The 22,605-nt window shown below is 36.1% G+C and overlaps 1 protein-coding gene across 1 annotated transcript in view; it reads right to left on the bottom strand.

Annotated features, from left to right (window-relative positions):
- Positions 1-22,605, bottom strand: part of LOC126817154 (structural maintenance of chromosomes protein 2) — a 151,368-nt gene that overhangs the window by 34,053 nt on the left and 94,710 nt on the right. The window contains exon 7 of the mRNA XM_056100213.1: positions 10,788-10,850. Within this exon, the coding sequence (XP_055956188.1) occupies positions 10,788-10,850 (63 nt within the window). The remainder of the gene's footprint in view (positions 1-10,787; positions 10,851-22,605) is intronic.

Below are 22,605 nucleotides of genomic sequence, written 5' to 3'. Positions count from 1 at the left end.
CAAAATGCGAATCTTTAACACACTGTGGTCTAAACTGTGTGATAAATCAATGGAACCTGTTGTTAAGGTGGACACTGCATGCTTTCTTTTAACGTTGGGTTACATGAGGCGCGAGGTAGTCTGAACAACTGAAGATAACACGTGTCGAAATATAGTGGCTACGTGCAATTTTATTCTTTGATCTGTTCTGTATCGTGCAATCCTGTTATTGTGAAACCAACATAAACGAAAATTACTATATTACTATATTTTGGCACCATAATTAAAACCAATCGTTGATTCAATTTCCGTACACAAAATGGAACTAAACAACTCCAAATATAAGAATTCTGAATAAGAATCAATTTAGAATACCAAAATGCGAATCTTAACACACTGTGGTCTAAACTGTGTGATAAATCAATGGAACCTGTTGTTAAGGTGGACACTGCATGCTTTCTTTTAATGTTGGGTTACTTGAGGCACGAGGTAGTCTGAACAACTGAAGATAACACGTGTCGAAATATAGTGGCTACGTGCAATTTTATTCTTTGATCTGTTCTGTATCGTGCAATCCTGTTATTGTGAAACCAACATAAACGAAAATTACTATATTACAAGTTGAAAGTTTTGCTATGAGCATCGCTGGATTGTAAGGGATGTAATTTTAGTGAAAATGGTGTTGAGAATTGGTGTGGATTCGGAAAATAAGATTTGTATGCAAAGGAAGAAGTTGGACACTATTCATGTTACAACAATACAATAATATAATGGCTGGGACAATTGTTTACTTTCAGAAACCAACCAAAATTTTCTATGAGAAACAAAATAAAATGTAAACATGTATACATTTAATAAAATATCAAGCTTTATTTAAATTAGGTGCTAGAAAAGGGAAATAGACATTTATGCCATTATAAGACCAACATTGAACAGACCACAGTATTCATCCACATTACAAAATTGTCCTTTTCGTTGAACTTAATCCTTTCAATGCTAGACGTAAATCCACTGCCTGTGCTAGACCCTTTTGTGAGGAAAAAGGGGGTTTGGAACTGAATGCCAAATAGTACTTATGGAAGCTTTTATGAAAAATCTTTTTGTCGGTTGGGATGGGCATGAGTTTGGGCTAAGAGGAAAAAATAGAATTTTGGAAATGAAATGAAATGAAATGGGGTTTAACGTCAAGCAAACACTGGAAGGAGACGACGTACTTTCTCGACCACCTGGTCATTTGAAATCTAAAGTTTGGGATCATTTTGGTGTAAGAGTAGTGATAATGTTGACATGCTGGTGTTCCTTTCGAAAAACATTATCATTCCAGATGACCTAACAGCTTTGGCCCAGTAACTGTATTTGAACTTCATTTTTTGACCTATTACAGCAGTTGTGCCTTTTGCTATTTAGGAATTTGTGGGATTTATATTTTTTGTGTTTCCATGGAAACAAATTTGACTTAGTTTTTGGTGTACAATTTTGTTTCTGGAGCATATCTCATAAACCGTTCAAGATATCTTTCTGAAACTTTGCACACACATCAACCTATTACAGTAGCTGTGCCTTTTTCTATTTAGGAATTTCTGGGATTCATATTTTTTGTGTTTCCATGGAAACAAATTTGACTTAGTTTTTGGTGTACAATTTTGTTTCTGGAGCAGATCTCATAAACCGTTCAAGATATCTTTCTGAAACTTTGCACACAAATCAACACATTACAGTAGTTGTGCCTTTTGCTATTTAGGAATTTCTGGGACTGATATTTTGTGTGTTTCCATGGAAACAAATTTGACTTAGTTTTTGGTGTACAATTTTGTTTCCGGAGCATATCTCATAAACCATTGAAGATATCTTTTTGAAACTTTGTACAGACATCTAACCATTACAGTAGTTGTGTCTTTTGCTATTTAGGAATTTCTAGGATTGATATTTTGTGTGTTTCCATGGAAACACATTTGACTTAGTTTTTGGTGTACAATTTTGTTTCTGGAGCATATCTCATAAATCGTTCAAGATATCTTCATGGCACTTATTTTGAATTTCTCAGATTTGATAATTTTATGTGTTTCCATGGAAACACATTTGACTGTTCAAGATACCTTTAAAATAATTTTACCCATTATTTTATTTTCTGAAATCCAGCCTTCCGTCCTGATTTTGTTTCTGGAGCATATTTTATTATCTGTTCAAGAAATCTTTTTGAAACTTTGTACAAACATTAACCTATTATAGTATTTTATTTTCTGATGTAGAAGTTTATTGTTTAACATGCAGCAGCTAATTGAGGTAGGCAAAGGTTGTTGTGCAAACCTTACAGGGAGTTGCGACCCTGCCTTGCCGAACTACTGTGATCAGAGTATGAAATTCTGTGAATTGATATTCCATGTGTCGGAATATGAGATTTATCTAAAGCTCCTGTTCCCTTCACTTGCAAAATATCTCTATTTTCTATGTAGTCATGTCTAATTTTTAAAACCAGAGCTTAATGTCATAAATTATCTCAAATCTTCTAGTAAATATCAATCAGTCATTTGTTTTCAGAAATAGAGAGCAATATCTACTAAACAGGGCCACAATATTAGGACCAGTGACACTGTTTGCGAAATTTGATACATTTTTATATTGATTACCAATAGCATAAACAAGTTATTTTTCCTTATTTCTTCCAAACAAGTGCAAGGGCGCGGGATGTTGATGACTAGTCATCTTGTTCCAGTCAACACCGATATTATTTACACTAATATTCCTCGAGATGGAAGCCATTGAAGCACTACGCCACAGATTATCTTCCCTAGAGACAACCCACTTGACACCAATCTCAGCACGGAAGACATCATTAACCTCACTAAATCCTGCATTGATTCCACCTACTTTTCCTGGGGAGATGATTTTTACGAGCAAGTACATCGATTACCCATGGGAAGCCCTTTGTCCCCAGTCCTCAGCGAGATCTATGACTAGTTTTAAAAAGGATGTCCTATCTACTTCACCGGTTCAACCTACAGCTTGGCTTCGTAAGGTAGATGATATTTTTGTCATTCTCAAACAGAATGAAGACTCCAACCTCCTCCTCATCCACCTCAACAACCAAAACAACAGAATAAAATTCACGATAGAAAAAGAACAGAACCAATCCCTCCCACTCCTGGATGTCCTAGTTAAGAGATCTGCTGACAAACTAAATATCAGCGTATATAGAAAGCCCACACATACCAACAAGTACATTAATTATAAGTCGAATCATCCGCACAGCGTAAAGAAAGCTACTGTATCCACTTTAGCGCGCAGAGCCGTGAACATCTGCGATAAAGACTTCATCAGAGCAGAACTTGATCACATTGAAACTTCTCTAACCAACTTCAATAACTACCCCCGACAATTAGTGCAGAAAATCATCAAAGCCACCACCAACCCTCCTACAGATATAAGCAAACCTAAACCAGATAAACCACCAGTGAGAATAACAATACCTTTTCAAGGCAAACTATCATACCCCCTCAGAAGACTCCTAACCCCAACAGGCATCCAGGTAACATTTTCTAAAGGAAGAACTCTCAAAGATCTCCTGAAGGCCAGTGGCAAACTTCCCCCAACCAAACAACCGAACCCAAAAGAATGTGTTTATGAAATCACCTGCACGTGTGTAGGGGTGATGATTTTCCGTGATCGCAGAAAAAAAGCGGAAATCGCGGAATTGTCCACTCAAAACGGAATTTGAAATCTCACACGGAAAAAGACGGAAAAGCCGATATTTGCTGATACTAAACACAAACTCAAAACAATTTTGCAGTTATCCAAGTATTTCATCTTTTTATTCATAAAAATCGGAAATATTGAATGCTATCGCGTGGTTTTGTTACTGTCTATTTTAGTATTTAGCAACTTTCATTTCATCATTTAGGAATCATAATTTCAATCGAAACGAAAACCCGTCTTTCATGTATCCCTGTATACAATTACTCTGTAGTTGAACTTGAATTAAACATTGTAATGTATATATATGTCTTAAAAAAAACTTGTCACTTCATAAAAGTAAAAATCGTTTCATTTACTTCTTATTTTACTGCCGGGCTCGTGACTCGTGTTTATCTGCATTAACCACATGACATCACAAATATACCGTAGCCTTGTGAATCCAGCCCTTATTCTCGAAAAAACGGTAGTAACTACGAAGATGTCTGGATCAATCGCGACTACAACTAGCAGCTGAGAAAAATGGCTTCGTCTGCTAAAAAGATGAAACGAGCTCACAAGATGTAATTTTCTGTTATTTTATTCGGGAAACAGGTTTAAAGAATAACTAGTCATTGAACATTACAAGTCATTCACAATTCAACATTTGTTATCATTGGTTTAACCCTTTCAATGCTAGACGTAAATCCACTGCCTGTGCTAGACCCTTTTTTGAGGAAAAAAGGGAGGTTGGAACTGAATGCCAAGCAGTACTTATGGAAGCTTTTATGAAAAATCTTTTTGTCTGTTGGGATGGGTATGAGGTTGGGCTAAGAGGAAAAAATAGAATTTTGGAAATTTGCATAATAATGTAGTCATGTGACGTCATGGCGGCCATTTTGGATTTCTCATTTCTCACTAAAGCTAACACGAACACAAATTTTTCTCCATGAAATACTTAAAAGATATTGTTTTTTTCACTGGATTTTGATAAAGATATATAAAATGAACAAAAATATCAATAGCAGCCATGAGCAATGCCGCCACGAACACGCGCATCACGTCTCCCGCTGCCATGACCACGTGCGGATTGCAATACCTTGTTTTTACTTTCACTTTCATCCCCAAGTCCCATATCATTATCAATATAGTCAGTCAATAGATCTACACGTTCGGGACTCAGGAATTGCCTACGTCTTTTACGATCCAGCAGGCCAGCATTATTATCAACATCAGAATTATTGTCAGAATCTACTGCAGACACAGGGCTATCGTGTTCACATTGGGATTGTTCATCATGCACAGGAAACATAGCTAGCCATGGGCGGAACGTCGCGCAACAAATCACACACTTCATAATACCAATCGCTGTCCTGACTACTATCATTATCAAGTAACTGGAAACGAATTGTGTATCACCCGCCTCGAAATTGTCCATGTGTTGGTCAGCAAGACGTCATTCACGACTTCGCCGAGAGTGCATCGTCTACGTTGTCACTATGCACTCCGCCATTTTACGGTTTGCCGCTTTGAAACACGTGGAAATATGTTCTAGTGTATAGAAAATACAATAGATGGCACTTGCAGTTACGGTACTAATTTTAGCGAGGGCTTTACTGAGTACACGGTAATACCAGGTACGCGCATTTTACCGACATTTTATAATACCCGGTACTACCGGGTAAAGGCAGTGAAAGGGTTAAAATGATCCGTTTAGTAATAAAAGGCATTTTAAGATGTTTTATTCATTTATTCATAAAATAACATTTTATCTCGAAAAAACGGAATATAGTCAGCTCTGAAACGGAAAATAACGGAATTAAAAATACTTAAAACGGAATTTGCTATTTTCTGAAACGGAAAATCATCACCCCTACGTGTGACAAAAAATACATCGGAAAAACTAGACAGCCTTTAGACAAGAGAATCAGTCAGCATAAATCTAAGTCCTCTACTACCAATTCAACTGTGGCCCAACACACACAATCCAACCCAGGACACAGAATTAAAACGTATAGAACCCTGGCAGCCAACCTACCGATAGAAAAAACCCGCAAAATTATTGAGGCCATACACATTAAAAGAAACAGTCCAGACCTCAACCGCGACACAGGGATATTCCTGCCTAGTGCTTATGATGAACTTATTAAATATACCTAAATTATGTGTTTTCCATCACCCCCACTCATTCTTCAGTACTGTGGATAAGAAACCTTTGTGAATTTTTATGAGTTTTATTATTTTTCATTTTTCTAATATTATTATCAATTTATCAGTTATATCCACTCTATTTCTTAGATTTATTACAACATATGGTTTATTCTAGTCTAATTGTACATTTAATCACACAGATATATAAGTTAATTACCATTATCTAAACAAACCATGGTATATCATAATTGTATAGTAGGTACTATCCCATTCTGTCAGTAGTATTGTATCTATCATCATATAGCTACTTAATTGCTTAACTTTACCCAATGGCTACTCTTAGTTATTTGTAGAATAAACCCCTTTGATCTTGTTGTTGTCCTGTATGGTTTCATGAATTGTTGTTATAGTTTTCTGTATATATTGATCTCATAATTCTTGCATTACTGTATTAGCTTGATAACGTTGAGAGAATACTCTTCGAAACATCGCCCAAATAAATAAGTAGCTGTTTTTCCATAAGTATGTGTTTTTGTGTATAACAAAACAATGGACGTATATCTTGTTACTTATAATCTTTCTTTCTGGGTTATTTACCCGCTTCCGCAATTAATAACAAATGTATTTGTGAATTTATATATTAATGTGTGCAGTTCTCGTTTCGGCCACAAATGAAACGTCATTTTCGCCATTTATCTAGACGTCTTTGAGGGACTATTTTCACCAACATTTATTTTTGTATCCCAACCCCTTGGGAATATTGAAGAAATACCGAAGGAGGGGAATTGCTAACAATTGTAGGTACAGTTCCCCCCATTGAAACGGGCAAGGACTGCAAATTGTATCTAGTTTATAATTAGTCTTGTCCCAATAAAATCGAGTATATCTAATCAAAAAACAAAAGCAAAACAAGCAGGGTCATTATAATATGTAATATCCAAATACATGGAAAGTTCCTCTACAAACTATATGCACATATATTGCACATATAACACTTATCAGTTTACACACTAACATTCGGGATACCTCATATCCAAGTCTAAAACCTAATCAGCGTATTGTTTACAAACACAAAATATAACCAGCGGCTGCCAGGCAGGATACGCCCACATTTTCAAGAGCTGGATAGAGAACAAGCTAAAAAGAAAGTGATTTTTCCTACAATCAGGGGCCATAATTCAGGAAGTTATGGTCCGATATGCGTGAATATCGAAAAGGAACCAAGATCTTTGGGTTATAAAATTACATTTCAAGTTTCAACAAAATCGGATAAAAATTATGACCTCTTACGCTATTTGAGAACGAACAGCGGTCATTTTGTCCGTCAATTTTGGGCCGATTTTCACGAAATTCGAACTCAGCCTCCCTTAGGGTGTAACGGTTTTATAATAATACGTTTTTTTAAATCGGATAAAAATTATGACCTCTATAGGGTCCACAAGCTAAAAACACGATTTTTTGTACAATCAGGGGCCATAATTCAGGAAGTTACGGGCCGATATGCGCGAATATCGAAAGGAACCGAGATCTTTGGGTTATAAACTTGCATTTCAAGTTTCAACAAAATGGGATTAAAATTGTGACCTCTATAGGGTCCACAACCTTGATATACCATATTTTTACGCTATTTGAGAACGATGGGCGACCATTTAGTCTGTCAGTTTTGGGTTGATTTTCACGAAATTCGAACTCAGCCGTCCTTAGGGTGGAACGGTGATATAATAATAAGGTTTTTTAAATCGGATAAAAATTATGACCTCTATAGGGTCCACAAGCTAAAAACGCGATTTTTTGTACAATCAGGGGCCATTATTCAGGAAGTTACGGTCCGATATGCGCGCATATCGAAAGGAACCAAGATATTTGGGTTATCAACTTACATTTCAAGTTTCAACAAAATTAGATAAAGATAGGTTGCCAGGCAACGAAACATACGCCCACAGCAGCTAACTCGTCCGGGCAGTCAACAAGAGTTGTCACATATTTTTACTTTTTTCGGTAATGAAACATTTATAATACATTAAAATCTGATTAAGAGTAACAACTCATTAAGTAATTATCAGAAAACCAATAGAATTTGTTTGGTTTTTATAAAGTTTTGCCCCATGCTAACGTTTAGTATAGGAAACTTTTAACATCATGGATTTAGCTGTTCAAGTCATAAAAACTCATTGAAAATCAATATACTTGTTTGTCTCAAGACCTTACACTCTGTGTATGAATCTGAAGTCAATCGGATGATAACTTTAGCTTCTAGAGGGTCACAAGGTTTTTAAAAGTAATCAAGGGCCATAACTCTGACAGTAATTATCGGAAATTGCTGAAAATCAATAGGATTCTTCATCTCATGACCTTAAACACTGTGTATAAATTTAAAATTAATCGGATATTAACTTTGACCTCTAGAGCGTCCATAAGATTTTTTGAAGTGATCAAGGGCCATAACTCTGGAAGTAATTATCGGAAATCGCTGAAAATCAATAGGCGACGACAATATACGACCACATTTCAATGTGGGCGTATAAAAATTGTGACCTCTAGGCTATAGTGTCCACAAGCTAAAAACGTGATTTTTCGTACAAACAGGGGCCGTAATCCATGAAGTTTCGATCCGATAGATGCCAATATCGAAAGCAGCCGAGATTTTTTGGAGATAAACCTATACGTCAATATACGTCCACATGAAAATGTGGCCGTATAAAAACATATTTACACAAAAGTTCAAAATTTAATCAGCGATATCAGATTATATTCTTTGAATGACCTACTGCTATTGTTTTATAAATGACAAATTCCAGCCACGTCCTAGCTGTCTCCGTTCCATCCGAAACCATAGTCTATGCCGTCGTTTGGAATATACAGTCATAAATGCTCGTCATTACAATTTAGATTATATTCCTTGAATGACCGCCTGCTTATATCACAAATTCTAGCCACCTGTCTCAGTTCCGTCTGAAACCATATCGCTCACAGACGTGTAATTACACCACCATCGCATGGAATATACAACAGTCATAAATGTCTGTCGTTAGATTCTTTGAATGGCCGCTACCTATTGTTTAATTAATCCCCTAATTCAGACACATTTTTTTGTAGTGAAGTATATTCGTGTTGTTATTTAATTGCCGTTATGATTTTAGATTTTTAGAATACTTTACTGATGTTGTTGTAATAAAGTATACTCGTATTGTTTGTTAATTGGCGTTATGATTTTAATGTTTAGACAACATTTAATTGACTTGATATGAAATCTGAATATAAATTATTAGATGGATAAATAAAAGGTATTTTACAATTACATATTGACAACTTAATCTCTCGCCAAAATACAATTGGATTGATATTATTTCGGCATCATAATTAATTTTAAAATAAATTAATCGTTGATTTAATTTCCGCACACAAAATGGAACTAAATATAAGAATTCCGTATAAGAATCAATTTAGAATACCAAAATGTGAATCGAAACACACTGTGGTCAAAACTGTGTAATAAATTATAAAATAAATCATAAATTAATGGAACTTGTTGTAAGGTGGACACTGCATGCTTTCTTTTAACGTTGGGTTATTTGAGGTGCCAGGTAGTCTGAACAACTGAAGATAACAGAGTCGAAAAGTTACTACGTGCAGTTTATTCTTTGATCTGTTATATCACAGGGCAATTCTGTGATGGTGAAACCAACCTGCAGGAAAGGGACTATATTACAAATTTTGCATTGAGGATCGCTCAATTGTAGGCGATGTAATTTTAGTGAAATTGGTGCCGAGAATTGGCGTGTTCGGAAAATAAGCTAAAGCGTATGCAAAGGAAGACGTTGGACACTATTCATGATAAAATATTTATAAAATAGGAATTACATGAACTGGGGAAGAAAAGTGTACCGGGACTATAGAGGTGAGTCGTTTAGTGGCTGTGTAGTGACGTTATTTAATATTGAAACTGTTATTGAATAAAGTGATTTATTTTGTTGTTTGTTATTTATAAATGCGACCGCTGTAAATTGGCGAGTCTGCCACTTGGCCTAAAGAAAATTATACTTATATCAAACACTCATATTATACTGACTATGAATATTTCTGCGTCCCTAACATTACACAATGTCGTGTGGATGACTTATTCTACATCCCGAAATTAAACTAGGGTGTAACGGTGATATATTCAAAAACATTTTTAAATCGTATAAAAATTATGACCGCTATAGGGTCCACAAGCTAAAAATGCGATTTTTTGTACAATCAAGGGCCATAATTCAGGAAGTTACGGATCGATATGTGTGAATATGGAAAGCAACCAAGATCTTTGGGTTATAAACTTACATTTGAAGTTTCATCAAAATCAGAAGAAATTTGTCACCTCTAGAGGGTCTACAACCTTGATATACAATAATTTTAGGCTATTTGAGAACGAGGGTTGGCCATTTTGTCTGTCAGTTTTGGGTTCCGATTTTCACGAATTTCAATATCAACCATTCTTAGGGAGTAACGGTGATATATTAAAACGTTTTTTTAAATCGGATAAAAATTATGACCACAAGCTAAAAACGCGATTTTTCGTACAATCAGGGGCCATAATTAAGGAAGTTACGGTCCAATATGCACGAATATCAAAAGGAACATAAACTTACATTTCAAGTTTCATAAAAATCGGATAAAAATTGTGACCTCTAGAATGTCCATAAGCTAAAAACATGTGTAAACAAAGGCCATAATCCATGATTTTACGATCTTATAATTGCCAAGTTTGAAAGGAACCAATGGACGGACAAACCAACAGGGGTGACAGCAATATACGACCACATTCACAGATTTAAATGCTATCCAAAATTATCCAAAATTTCTGTATTTTTTAGTATTTTGATGGGGTTCTGCATTATGAATTAAATTTTAATAGAATACGATCTATGGGATGGTACAGATATATTTGAGGGACCAAAATTTTTTGTATTATAGCCCATTTGACTTATTTAAATGTAAAGCAAACAAACCTCATCACGTTTATGTTCCAGTTCAACAATAGCCTCTCCTAAATCCTTTATTGTCTTCTCAAACTGAAACATATACATTATCTTCTCAATTATAAGGGATGTATCAACAAAAAAACAACTAATGCATCACTACCGCTGCAATATACGTCCATATTCCTGCTTTGATTGATACAGTACTTTTTAAAATGAAGAGAATTAATTATGAAATTATGCACCAAATATTTGCCCTCCTTAGGCTTTAAGGAATACATATGCCAAGTTCGAAAATGATCCATTCAGAATTGCGGCCTGTATACGATAAACAGAAAAACTGGGTGTGGCTCTGGCCTTTGGGCCTGTAGGAAACACACAGAAAAATGGGTGTGGCATCATCAAAAACAAAAGGGATCATCCTTAGGGTATAAGGAATAGGATCTGTTAAGAATTGCGGCCTGTAGGAGACACAAGACAAACACACAAATTAGGCGTGGCTATCTCCCTGGGGGGCGGGCATGCACCAAAAATAATAATGGTCATCCTTGGGTATAAGGAATATGGTAATCCATTAAGAATTGCGTCCTGTAGGTGACACAGACACACAAAGAGAAAATGGATGTGACTTTGCCCTTGGGGATTGGGCATGCAAAAATAATGAATAAGTATGCAACAAAACATACGTCCACTGCAGCAAAGTTGTCAGGTGAGTCAACAAGGGTTGTCGCTATTTTTTCTTTTGTCAGAAATGAAAACATTTACAACACATGAAAATCTGATTACGAGTAACAACTCATTTGGCTTCTAGTTCAGCCCTATTCTAACATTTAGCATACAAAACATTTAATATCAATTTCCATAATCATTAGAAATCGTTGAAAATTGACAGTCTTCTTCATCTCATGACCTTGAACACTGTGTATAAATTTTAAGTCAATCGGATATATTACCTTTTAGCATCTATGTTTATTCATACAAGTGTCACGTGACCTGACCTCATACAAACAAACAAGGGCGTCTACTCAAGTTTTTCAAAAGATCGTTTTTACTTACAACTGATTTTAGTAAACTTGATGAATATGGAAATGTTCAGTTAAAAAGGTGGCTCGAATGCATAGGATTGAAATTGTCTGGAAATCGACCTGAACTACTTAAAATGTGAGTACAACATCTGTTGAACGGCCATGCGGTCGCCACATGGTAATTTTTCCGATGTTTGTTTTATTTAACAATTGCCGTAAGTTACATTGCAACATTAACAGATTACATACGGTAAATAAGTTAAAAAAATTAATTATCTGTTATATATAATTGTTTTTAAATATATAATATCAGGTGCAAAGACGTAAAGTTAGCCGGACAACAAGAGAGAATTGACATTGGTGTTGATGGGGGAAAATGGTTTGATATCAAATCAAACAAGCCAAAAGTGAGTCTGATGTCCCCCACCAAAATCCCAAAATAAATAGATGACACATATTAATTAATCGCACATTTATTTATTTCAAAAGTATCAAGCAATCAAACTGATTACCAACTAAACACTAAGTTTCATCACTCTCTACAGGGATAGAAACTAACGCTCGCCCAGTCGCCCATGGCGAGTAAAAGTCACTATAGGCGAATGAAATTCAAAATCAATTAGCCTGTGTGCGACCTGATATTTTGGTAGTTGTAATAATTGATAATTTGTATTTAATGAACACTGTCATGAAACTAACTTTCGAAAATCGTCGCCATCACTATTTACCTTTTTTTTAATCTTTGGCTGCTCCATTTCGCCATACCGGTATGACATCTGAGCAAGCGAGCTTGCTGATTGGTTGAAATTGTATGATAATGAGGGAGGGTACGGAACAGCCTCTGTTTACACCTTGATGAATTATGAAGCGAAAGTCATATTTCAGGTTAATTATCATAAATCGCCTAACATAATAATTGTTGATATATACATGAAGCAATTTAACGAAGAACATGGATGTTAAAAGGTTTTATAACAGCGATATATTACGGCAATGAAGACACTCGTGTAAATACACGTGCTCTGCTATAAATAACTTCATCTCTTGGTGACAACTTCTGATATTAAATTTTTAGGACATTACATCATATTATTTTGCACATCACAACTGAATTTATAAAACAAATGAAATATAAATATTAAAGTATCGTAGCAAAATCTCTTCAATGCATTGGCTGTGATGATTGAGCTTCGTTCAAATTGCTTCGTGTGGCAAAATCAGTGCAAAATGAGGCCCCTGAAAAAATCTATTGTATTGAAGATTAAACTTCCAAAGGACAAATATGAAATATGAAATGAAATGTGCCAAATTGAATTTTAATATGTTTTCATGACTGATTAATGAATTCATTATTTGATGAAAAAACAGAGGCAACAATGAACAAAGTCTATTTGTGGTATTATTAAATGTGCCAAAATAAATTTAAGTGCATGTATTTTGGTGTTTTTGATTAATTAATGAACAAAACAACAGTCTAAATCAGAATTTTTACCTCTTGTGTCAGTTTCTTACTTGGCTAGTAGAATGTTGGCTGGGCTAGTAAGATCTGAAAGCTACTAGCCCAAATGGCTAGTGATCATTTCAGGTTAGTTTCTACCCCTGCTCTATCAGATAGAATCAAATTTATCTTGTCCCAAAGCATCGATCAATGAAATTTCTTAGTTCTGCTTAGCTTTAGTTCGAAATGTTAATCATTGAACTCAGTCAAGACATTCACCTAATGAACATCTACATCAATTTTAAACATTCTATCTTAATTAAAAGCAGAGTTGTTATGTTCCAAATTCTTCAACAATCAAATTACTTATCGCTCCTTAGCCTAAGCAGAAAACTCTCGAACTTAGTCAAGGTAATGATATAATAATGAATCTATACTAGGGAGTTTCACCACTCTCACTTAATTAAAATCAAAGTTATCGCACCCCAAAGCATCAACCAATCAGATTGCTTGTCTCTGCTTACGGTAAGCAGACAATGTTTATCATCAAACTCCATCAAGGCATTCACCTAATGAACTTCTTCTACACCAAGTTTGAACATTTTACCTCAATTAGAAAGAGAGTTATTGTGTTCTAAAGTATCGCCCAATCAAATTGCTTATCGCTCTGCTTATCGAACTTAGAAAATACTCATTATCGAACTTAGTCAATGTATTGATGTCATAAAACTATACACCAAGTGTGCTCACTCTCACTTAATTCGAACTAATGTTATCCCAAAGCATCAACCAATCAAATTGCTTATCTCTGCTTACACTAGACAGAAAATTTGCATCTTCGAACTCCATCAAGGCATTCACCTAATAAACACCTAAGCCAAGTTTGAACATTCTAGTTAAATTAGAATGAGAATAATTGTGTTCCAAAGTCTTGACCAATCAAATTGCTTATCGCTCCACTTACCCAGAGCAGAAAATGCTCATTATCGAACTTAGTCAAGGTATTGATGTAATAAAACTATACACCAAATTTCATCACACTCACTTAATTAGAACTAAAGTTATCGCGTCCCAAAGCATCAACCAAACACATTGCTTAACTCTGCTTACCCTAAGCAGAAAATGCTCATCTTCGAACTCCATCAAGGCATTGACCCAATAACGACCTATACCAGGCTTGAACTTTATAGCTCAATTAGAATGAGAGTTATTGTGTTCCAAAGTCTCGGCCAATCAAATTGCTTATCGCTCTGCTTACCCTGAGCAGAAAATGCTCATTATCGAACTTTGTCAAGGTATTGATGTAATGAAACTATACACCAAATTTCATCACACTCACTTAATTAGAACTAAAGTCATCGCGTCCCAAAGCATCAACCAATCAAATTGCTTATCTCTGCTTACCCTAAGCAGAAAATTCTCATCTTCAAACTCCATCAAGGCATTGACCTAATAACCACCTATACCAAGTTTGAACTTTATAGCTCAATTAGAAGGAGAGTTATTGTGTTCCAAAGTCTCGGCCAATCAAATCAGACAGAAGGACGGACAGAAAGACAAACCCATTTTAATAGTCAGTAAAAACATATGAAAAGAAAAACCCTAGTATACCACCATTTTTTAGGATGGAAAGCCTTTTCTTCAGTTCGAATACCAGAAAATACAGATATCATGGACACTGAGCACGATGGATGCTACTATGTGAATGCAACAGTAGCAGCCTCTATATGAGAAATGAATATAGAAGTGTTCATGTGACCATTTCCTGTATTAGCGGTGCTGTTAGGGACGCTAGTTGTACTTTTTCAGGGTCTGCCCTCGGTCGAGTAACCATGTTGCAGCTGTCACTGTAACCTTGGTACCGTTTGCGTTTAATCTTGCGTAAATAGCGCTTATTTCTACTCGGTGTACAATTATTCATAAATATTGTTAAATTTCGGCTAATTGTGCTCAATTTGTACTTCTATCAAATTTCACTCTCACTGTTTAATTTTGATTACCAAGCGTCTAACTAACTAGTGTTTAGTTTCTCGACACGTGTTGAATTATAAGCGTCCCGTCTAATTAGCAAGACTGTTCAATAATTAGTTCAATTTCCCGAGCCGTGATTAAAAATTAGTCAAGGTGTCCAATTACGCAAGGTGTTAAATTTTGTTGTCAAACATCTAATTTCACGTGCGATGTTAAGATATTACGATGTGTTTAGTTGTTGGTCATTGTTCAGTTTTGCGGCACAATGTTGAAATACTGTATTAAGTGTTAGTTTTAGTACTGACCTGTTGCGATACGGTGAAATATTATTTTTCAGGATTCATACGACGGCAGGTATCTGTAATGCCTGTTATTATCCGGGGATTATTATTTCAAGATCACTACGGTGAAACAGATGTTGGATTTTTAATGGCGACGGGACGGTTCCGAAGCAAAGCTTTCTTGAGATGCACATACCATTTCGTCCACAATCATAAAACGTGTATTTATATATCAATTTAAAACAGTATTTCCCACACTGACAACACATCAACTAATGATAAATCTCACGCATCTGATTTACGTGTGTACACATCGACTCCCTACCCTGATTAAATCCTTTTGTTTAAATGTCTTCGCAATTAAGACTAACAGCATGGATATTGCACCAATCATATATTACATAATATGGGATCTACAGAAAGCATTTTGGGTTGAAGGGTAGTGCGATTATCTCGGGCAAAAAACACAGAAGGCTTGTAGAATTAATACACATTTGTCAGAAGCTAACAATATGTCTATTGTGTAAGACAAAACGTGAAAATAAACTAATAATTCGAACTTTTTATTTCTTTTTATTATACTATTCAAAAAAAGTAGGGGATATTTGATTTTTAAGTGTTATTAAAGTCACCTAATGAAACTGACGAAGAAACAAATGACAAAATGAAATGAAGTTCACATTCATCGATTTATTCCAAATGATCGGTAGACTAAGTATGGCACAGACTGACCATTATAAGGGTAAAATGATACCCGGGGTCAAACAGCAAAGTTACCACAGCATCACAACCAAGTCAGTAACGGGTAAATCCTCCTCTGTTTGCCAAACAAGCATTGATCCGACGTGGCATACTCCTAATGAGACGTCTAAGGTCATTTTGGTCCAGATTGTCCCATTCCTGTTGCAACGCAGCAGCAAGTTCTTGGACATTGGCAGGACGTTGTTGACGTTGACGTAACCTCTGTCCAAGCATGTCCCAGACATGCTCGATGGGGGAGAGGTCGGGACTCAGTGCTGGTCAAGGTAATGTGGTGATGTTCTGTTGTTGGAGGTAACCTGTAACGATCCTGGCCCTGTGACATCTTGCGTTGTCATCCTGGAAGACGAAACGGCGGCCATGACGTCGTGCGAACGGCACAACATGGACTGCCAAGATGTTGTCCCGGTAGTACTGGCCTGTAACACGCCCTGCAACAACATGTAAAGCCGTTCTTCCAGCAACAGTGATGCCTCCCCACACCATAACAGAACCACCCCCAAATCGATCATGTCTGATGACGTTAACGTCTTGGAAGCGCTCGTTTCGACGACGCCACACCCTCCTACGTCCGTCAAAAAAATCAACAGTGAACCTTGACTCATCTGAAAAGATCACATTGCTCCAGCGTCGATTATCCAAGTGTTGACGATCCCTACACCAACGACGTCTTGCCTGAAAGTGATGATCTCTCAAACAAGGGATCACGCGAGGACGTCGGGCGCGAAGGTGACCCCTATGCAGTCGATTCCGAATCGTCTGGCCACTCACTCTCACACCAGTGTCTGTTTGAAGACGAGCGCTGATCTGATTTGCTGTGATGACACGATTTCTCAAGGCCAAGGTACGGATAAATCGATCCTGGGCTTGAGTTCTCGCCCGTGGTCGACCTGAGCGTGGTCTGTCCTGTACAGATTGTGTATCACGGTATCTGGACCATAGCCTGCTTATGACAGACTGAGAAAAATTCATCGTCCGCCCCACAACCGCCTGTGTTGTGCCGATCTGTAGCATGCCAAGGGCACGTAACCTTTCATTTTGGGTAAGCCGACGCATATCAAAATTTGTTTTCTGGTCACTAAAACAATTAAACTGATGTTTCCACCCTCGAATTCAATGCCACAATGACTGTAACATTCAAAGTCAGAGTCGTGCAAATCTTGGGTTGGACCCCCATGATGATCCCAAGCATCACCTGCATTCCATGCGGTAGCTATTGGTGCGTTTGGGCGTCACATGTAACTGGAAATGTTTCTTCTGTTAGGTTCTATAGTGACTTTTTTCGTAGTCATTTTCATATTTTAGTATTATGCCCCCAAAATCAAATATCCCCTACTTTTTTTGAATAGTATATTATAGAAGGTATTATCGGACAGATATACGTGTCCATGGTATTCAGCAATCGTTCAAGCAAAAAATGAACCAAGAATGTTTTACAATCAACAATGCTGATTGTTTGTTAGCCATTTTCTAACATTTCTTTCAAGTTGAAACTATATGCTTCACGATTTTTGCACGAAGCTAAAATTATTGTCACAGGTAAATGCCAAAATTTCTAACGAAGACATTAATTCCAAAGAGCTATTTCTGCCTAGAAAGTATGGCAGCACGAACTCAGTAAAATTTTAAGATTGGCGTCGCCATTCAGTCTGAAGAACAGTTCCGTTCGTCTTTTTAATTCCACCTTACTTGTTCTGTAACCCCTAATCTAAAATGCTCTTTCGATCTCATCTAATATAGCACATGCCACAAAAACATCGAATTAACTTATTTATGATATCCCCATTCTTTATCAAAAATTAAACTTAAATATATGACACAATTCCTTTTTAAATTGGCTTTCTCTGAAATAAAGTTTGGCAAAGTTATGCGTTACATATAAGCATGAAATGTATTTAGTAGGTTTTATTTGATCTTCAGCGATCTGCTACTGTCCCATGCAGATATGAAAGCTTTCATATTCATCGTCACGTGACATGGATTATATCAAGTATTTTAAAAGAAAAAAGAACAACAAAAAAAAATAATTATCAAAATTGGTGAAAAAGTCGCGAAGTTACAAGTCTAAATATAGTGAGAAACATTGCACCCGGGCAACAAAATAATCTGGAAACTAAAGGGAAATAACTGAGACTTGGATTGCTGTAATCGGAATGACTTTCCGTTCCAGAAGTTTCAGAAAAATGGATCTAGCACAGTGATGGGATTTTGCCCGTATATTCCGGACTTGTCCGAATCTTTTTTCCAAACGCCCAAAATTGTCTGACCGGGAATATGCCCAATCGGACATCAAGACATGGTGAATAATATTCAAAATTCCGAAATTAATATAGTTTACTGAGTGTATAACTACCACTCAACCAGATTATCGTCGATAATACGCTGGATTGATTAGGTAATTAAGTGATCAACGTATTTATCGTGTTATACGGTCTATAAACCTACCTTGATTAACTACTTAATCTGCCTTGATTGACTGACTTAATCCTTTGTCGGACAATTCATCAATCTAATCTTAAACAGAAGCCATTGTTTCCCCTTTGTCAGACTATTCATCAATCCATTATAATTTTCATCTTCGTTTGTTAACCTCGTGGTTTCTGCATTGTCGGACATTTTAATCGCATTGATGTGAGCCGACAATATGTATAAACTAGTCATAGAAGTCACATATTGTAAGAGTATATAACGCCCAGATCAATAGACAGTCATTATAATTCGTCTGCTATATCACTTCGGTGGAAGCGAGCGTTAAGTAAAGCTATTTCACACACACATATATCCGAAAAATATTAGACATTTCTAGCACGCGGTTACAGCACTCGGGAAACCTCGGCAGATTCCGTTACTCTACATCTAGCTTCGGCTGCATTACGGCAAGTGATATGTACCTACGAACTTGACGGTTTTAGAAATAAGTTATCAAAATTGCATCATCCGAAGCGTGTTTAGAATTTTCAGAGCAAAGTTGTCCTTGTTTGAAGAAAATCTGATTAGGTACATATCATTTACCGTCATACAACGGGGCTGTTTGTAGAGTAACGGAATCTGTCGAGATTTGCCGAGTGCTATACCAGTATTAGTAATCTTGCAAGACGCGTGAAATTATGAAATGAATATGTGACTAAATTCAGGCTTCTAATGTCGAAGAAAAGATTCTATTTTGATGGCATATTCTCGGATTTACGATCATATTTTGAATGGGGTTTATGTTTTTAAACAAGCCAACAGTGAGGCTGATGTCCCCCGCCGAAATAGGAAAATAATTAGAGGACACATATAAAAATCAAATTGCGTATCGCTCTGCTTACCCTGAGCAGAAAATGCTCATTATCAAACTTAGTCAAGGTATTACTGTAATGAAACTATACACCAAGTTTCATCAATCTCACTTAATTAGAACTAAAGTTATCGTGTCCCAAAGCATCAACCAATCAAATTGCTTATCTCTGCTTACCCTAAGCGGAAAATGCTCATCTTCGAACTCCATCAAGGCATTGACCTAATCAACACATACACCAAGTTTGAACATTCTAGCTCAATTAGGAAGAGAGTTATCGTGCCCCAAAGTATCAACCAATCAAATTGCTTATCTCTGCTTACCCTAAGCGGAAAATGCTCATCTTCGAACTCCATCAAGGCATTGACCTAATAAACACATACACCAAGTTTGAACATTCTAGCTCAATTAAAAGTTATCGTGTCCCAAAGCATCAACCAATCAAATTGCTTATCTCTGCTTACCCTAAGCGGAAAATGCTCATCTTCGAACTCCATCAAGGCATTGACCTAATCAACACATACACCAAGTTTGAACATTCTAGCCCAATTAGGAAGAGAGTTATCGTGTCCCAAAGCATCAACCAATCAAATTGCTTATCTCTGCTTACCCTAAGCGGAAAATGCTCATCTTCGAACTCCATCAAGGCATTGACCTAATAAACACATACACCAAGTTTGAACATTCTAGCTCAATTAGGAAGAGAGTTATTGTGTCCCAAAAAGTGTGACGGACAGACAGACGGACGGACAGACGGACAGACAGACGGACGGACAGACGGACAGACAGACGAACAGACAGACGGACGAACCCATTTTAATAGTCCCCTGCTTTCTTCGAAAGGCGGGGGACAATAGAGAAATAAGTAATCTAGGCAATGTTGACGAATATGTCGATTGAAATAGTGTAAGTACTTAATTGTTTTAGACGATAGCGCGTGCTAGCGGTTATTTAGCGGATGGTGTCATTCCTCGGGATATCATATTCTTACCCTCTGTACATAAGTTGTAACGGAGTATAAGACGAATGCCGGACTTCTGCTGAAAAATGTAGCGACTTATGACCCGAAAATATGGTAATTTTGGAGGAATTTGAAACAGTACAGATCGGCAGCAGTCGGCATGCTTTCATTCTATCGTATTATGAATTTTGTAGGAATATTACTGACATAAATTTGAATACCGTACGGGAATTAAATATGAAAAATAATGAGGTGCACCTATTTTTATATTACGGACGAATTTGAATATTTTGTTTACACGTGATTTTTGTGTGTGGTCTAAAAACAGCCATCTTATAAGAGTTATGTCCCTTTATTTTCGGTAAAAATATCCGACAAGAAAAATTTTGAAATCCCATCACTGATCAAGCCGTTTAAAAACAGGACGGATGAGAACATGAAACGAAAATGGCGGGAAAGAACTAAAAAGGGGCAGGAAAATATCAAAAAAATAAATGAAATAACTTTGAACGGAACTAATATTTTTTTAATCAGATTGACCTTAGCTGTTTCGAATATTTAGGTTAAATTTGTAAATTTTGAAAATTAAAGGCATAAATTGTGTTTGTTATGAGGAGACGTATTGAACATACTATGCCCTATTGTGTTTGTTTAGAAGACCGTAAATGTCGATTTTTCGCTATTTTTCATATTCACTTCAAAACGGCAGCCATCAGTTGACCTAAATCAAAATTCTGCTCTGAACGTTTTTTAGACATTCCTTCAGGGATTCAGAAAATATAACTCCCATGTCTGTAAGTGCAATATCGCAAAAATTATTAGGACTTTTCATGTTTCAAGATGGTGGCATTTCCGGTTCGATCGACAAACTCCATATTTTGTATATGAATCAGTAATTACTTGTATCGGAAAAAAAAATTAGGTCATTCTGACCTATATTTCGATGAATTTTTTGAAAATTTTGATCCTTAATTTCATTATGGGGAGATAATTTAGCAAATTTCTAATCATATTTTTGAAGTCGCATCGGTAAGATCTACTTACATGCTAAATTTCATGAAAATCGTACAACTATTAAAGAAGTTGTCAAATTGGTCATAAATACCGGTTCGAAATCACAGCGACGAATTTTCGAAATTCGAAAATCTGAATCTGCAGATTTGAAGTAATTGTCTCAAGGTACTCAAAGAAAAAAGATTTAGTAAAATAGGTCAAATAGTCACAAAGTTACAGCATTGTAGGTCAAATGCATTCGTTCGTAAAATTCTGTGATTTCGGATTCGTAAAACGTTTTGAAAATATATTTAATCAACAGTCACCACCCATTTTTGGGGGGATAGGTAAAAGTTTCAGAAAGATCCAATAGTTAGATTCTGAGAAATCCGATTTGTGGATAAAACACACAAAAAAAAATAATAATAAGAATAATAATAACTAGAACTGCAATGCAGTAATGACGGGTTTCACCGGTGTCACGTTACCCTAAACATGTCACTTCCGGTACCAATGAAACCATTAAACAGGTTTCCATATAAGCATTGCACACATCAAATAAAATGGACGCCGAATCAACCAAATCCAGCAATATTAATTCATTTTATACATTTGTTACATGTAAGTGTACAGTACTTTCGGTGATAATGAAAATGTTCAATTAGTTTTATGAAATCAGAAATGGCATAAGGCATTACATGGTGAAAATTTTATGTAAATCAAATAATAATTGCCACTTTTATAGACCAAAAACCATCAAAATTGACTTGTAGAAAATCGTCTGTTTCTCTGCAACCGTACAAGTTAGAAACCATTTTCTGGTATCTGTATGATCGTATGGGTTCAATCTATTTCTGACTGGAATCAAATATCATAATTTAAAAAAAATTACAAATCAGACTCATTTGAATAAAATATCTGTTTTGAAGGCTAAAAATACAGTTTTTGCCAAAATGACGTTACTTTCGGTGATAATGAAAATCTTAAATTACTTGTATGAAATCGTAAATGGCATTAGGTATCACACGGTGAATATTTCATTAAAATCGAATAATAATTGACACTTTTATGGACAAAAGACCTTGAAAAGTGACCTGTTGAAAATTGCCTATTTCTTCGCAACTGAACAAGTTAGAAACC

The sequence above is a fragment of the Patella vulgata genome, chromosome 4, assembly GCF_932274485.2.
Source record: "Patella vulgata chromosome 4, xgPatVulg1.2, whole genome shotgun sequence".
In the NCBI taxonomy this organism is placed as follows: domain Eukaryota; kingdom Metazoa; phylum Mollusca; class Gastropoda; family Patellidae; genus Patella; species Patella vulgata.
Note: the sequence above shows the minus strand (reverse complement) of the source record. Positions and strands in the feature narration are given on the sequence as shown.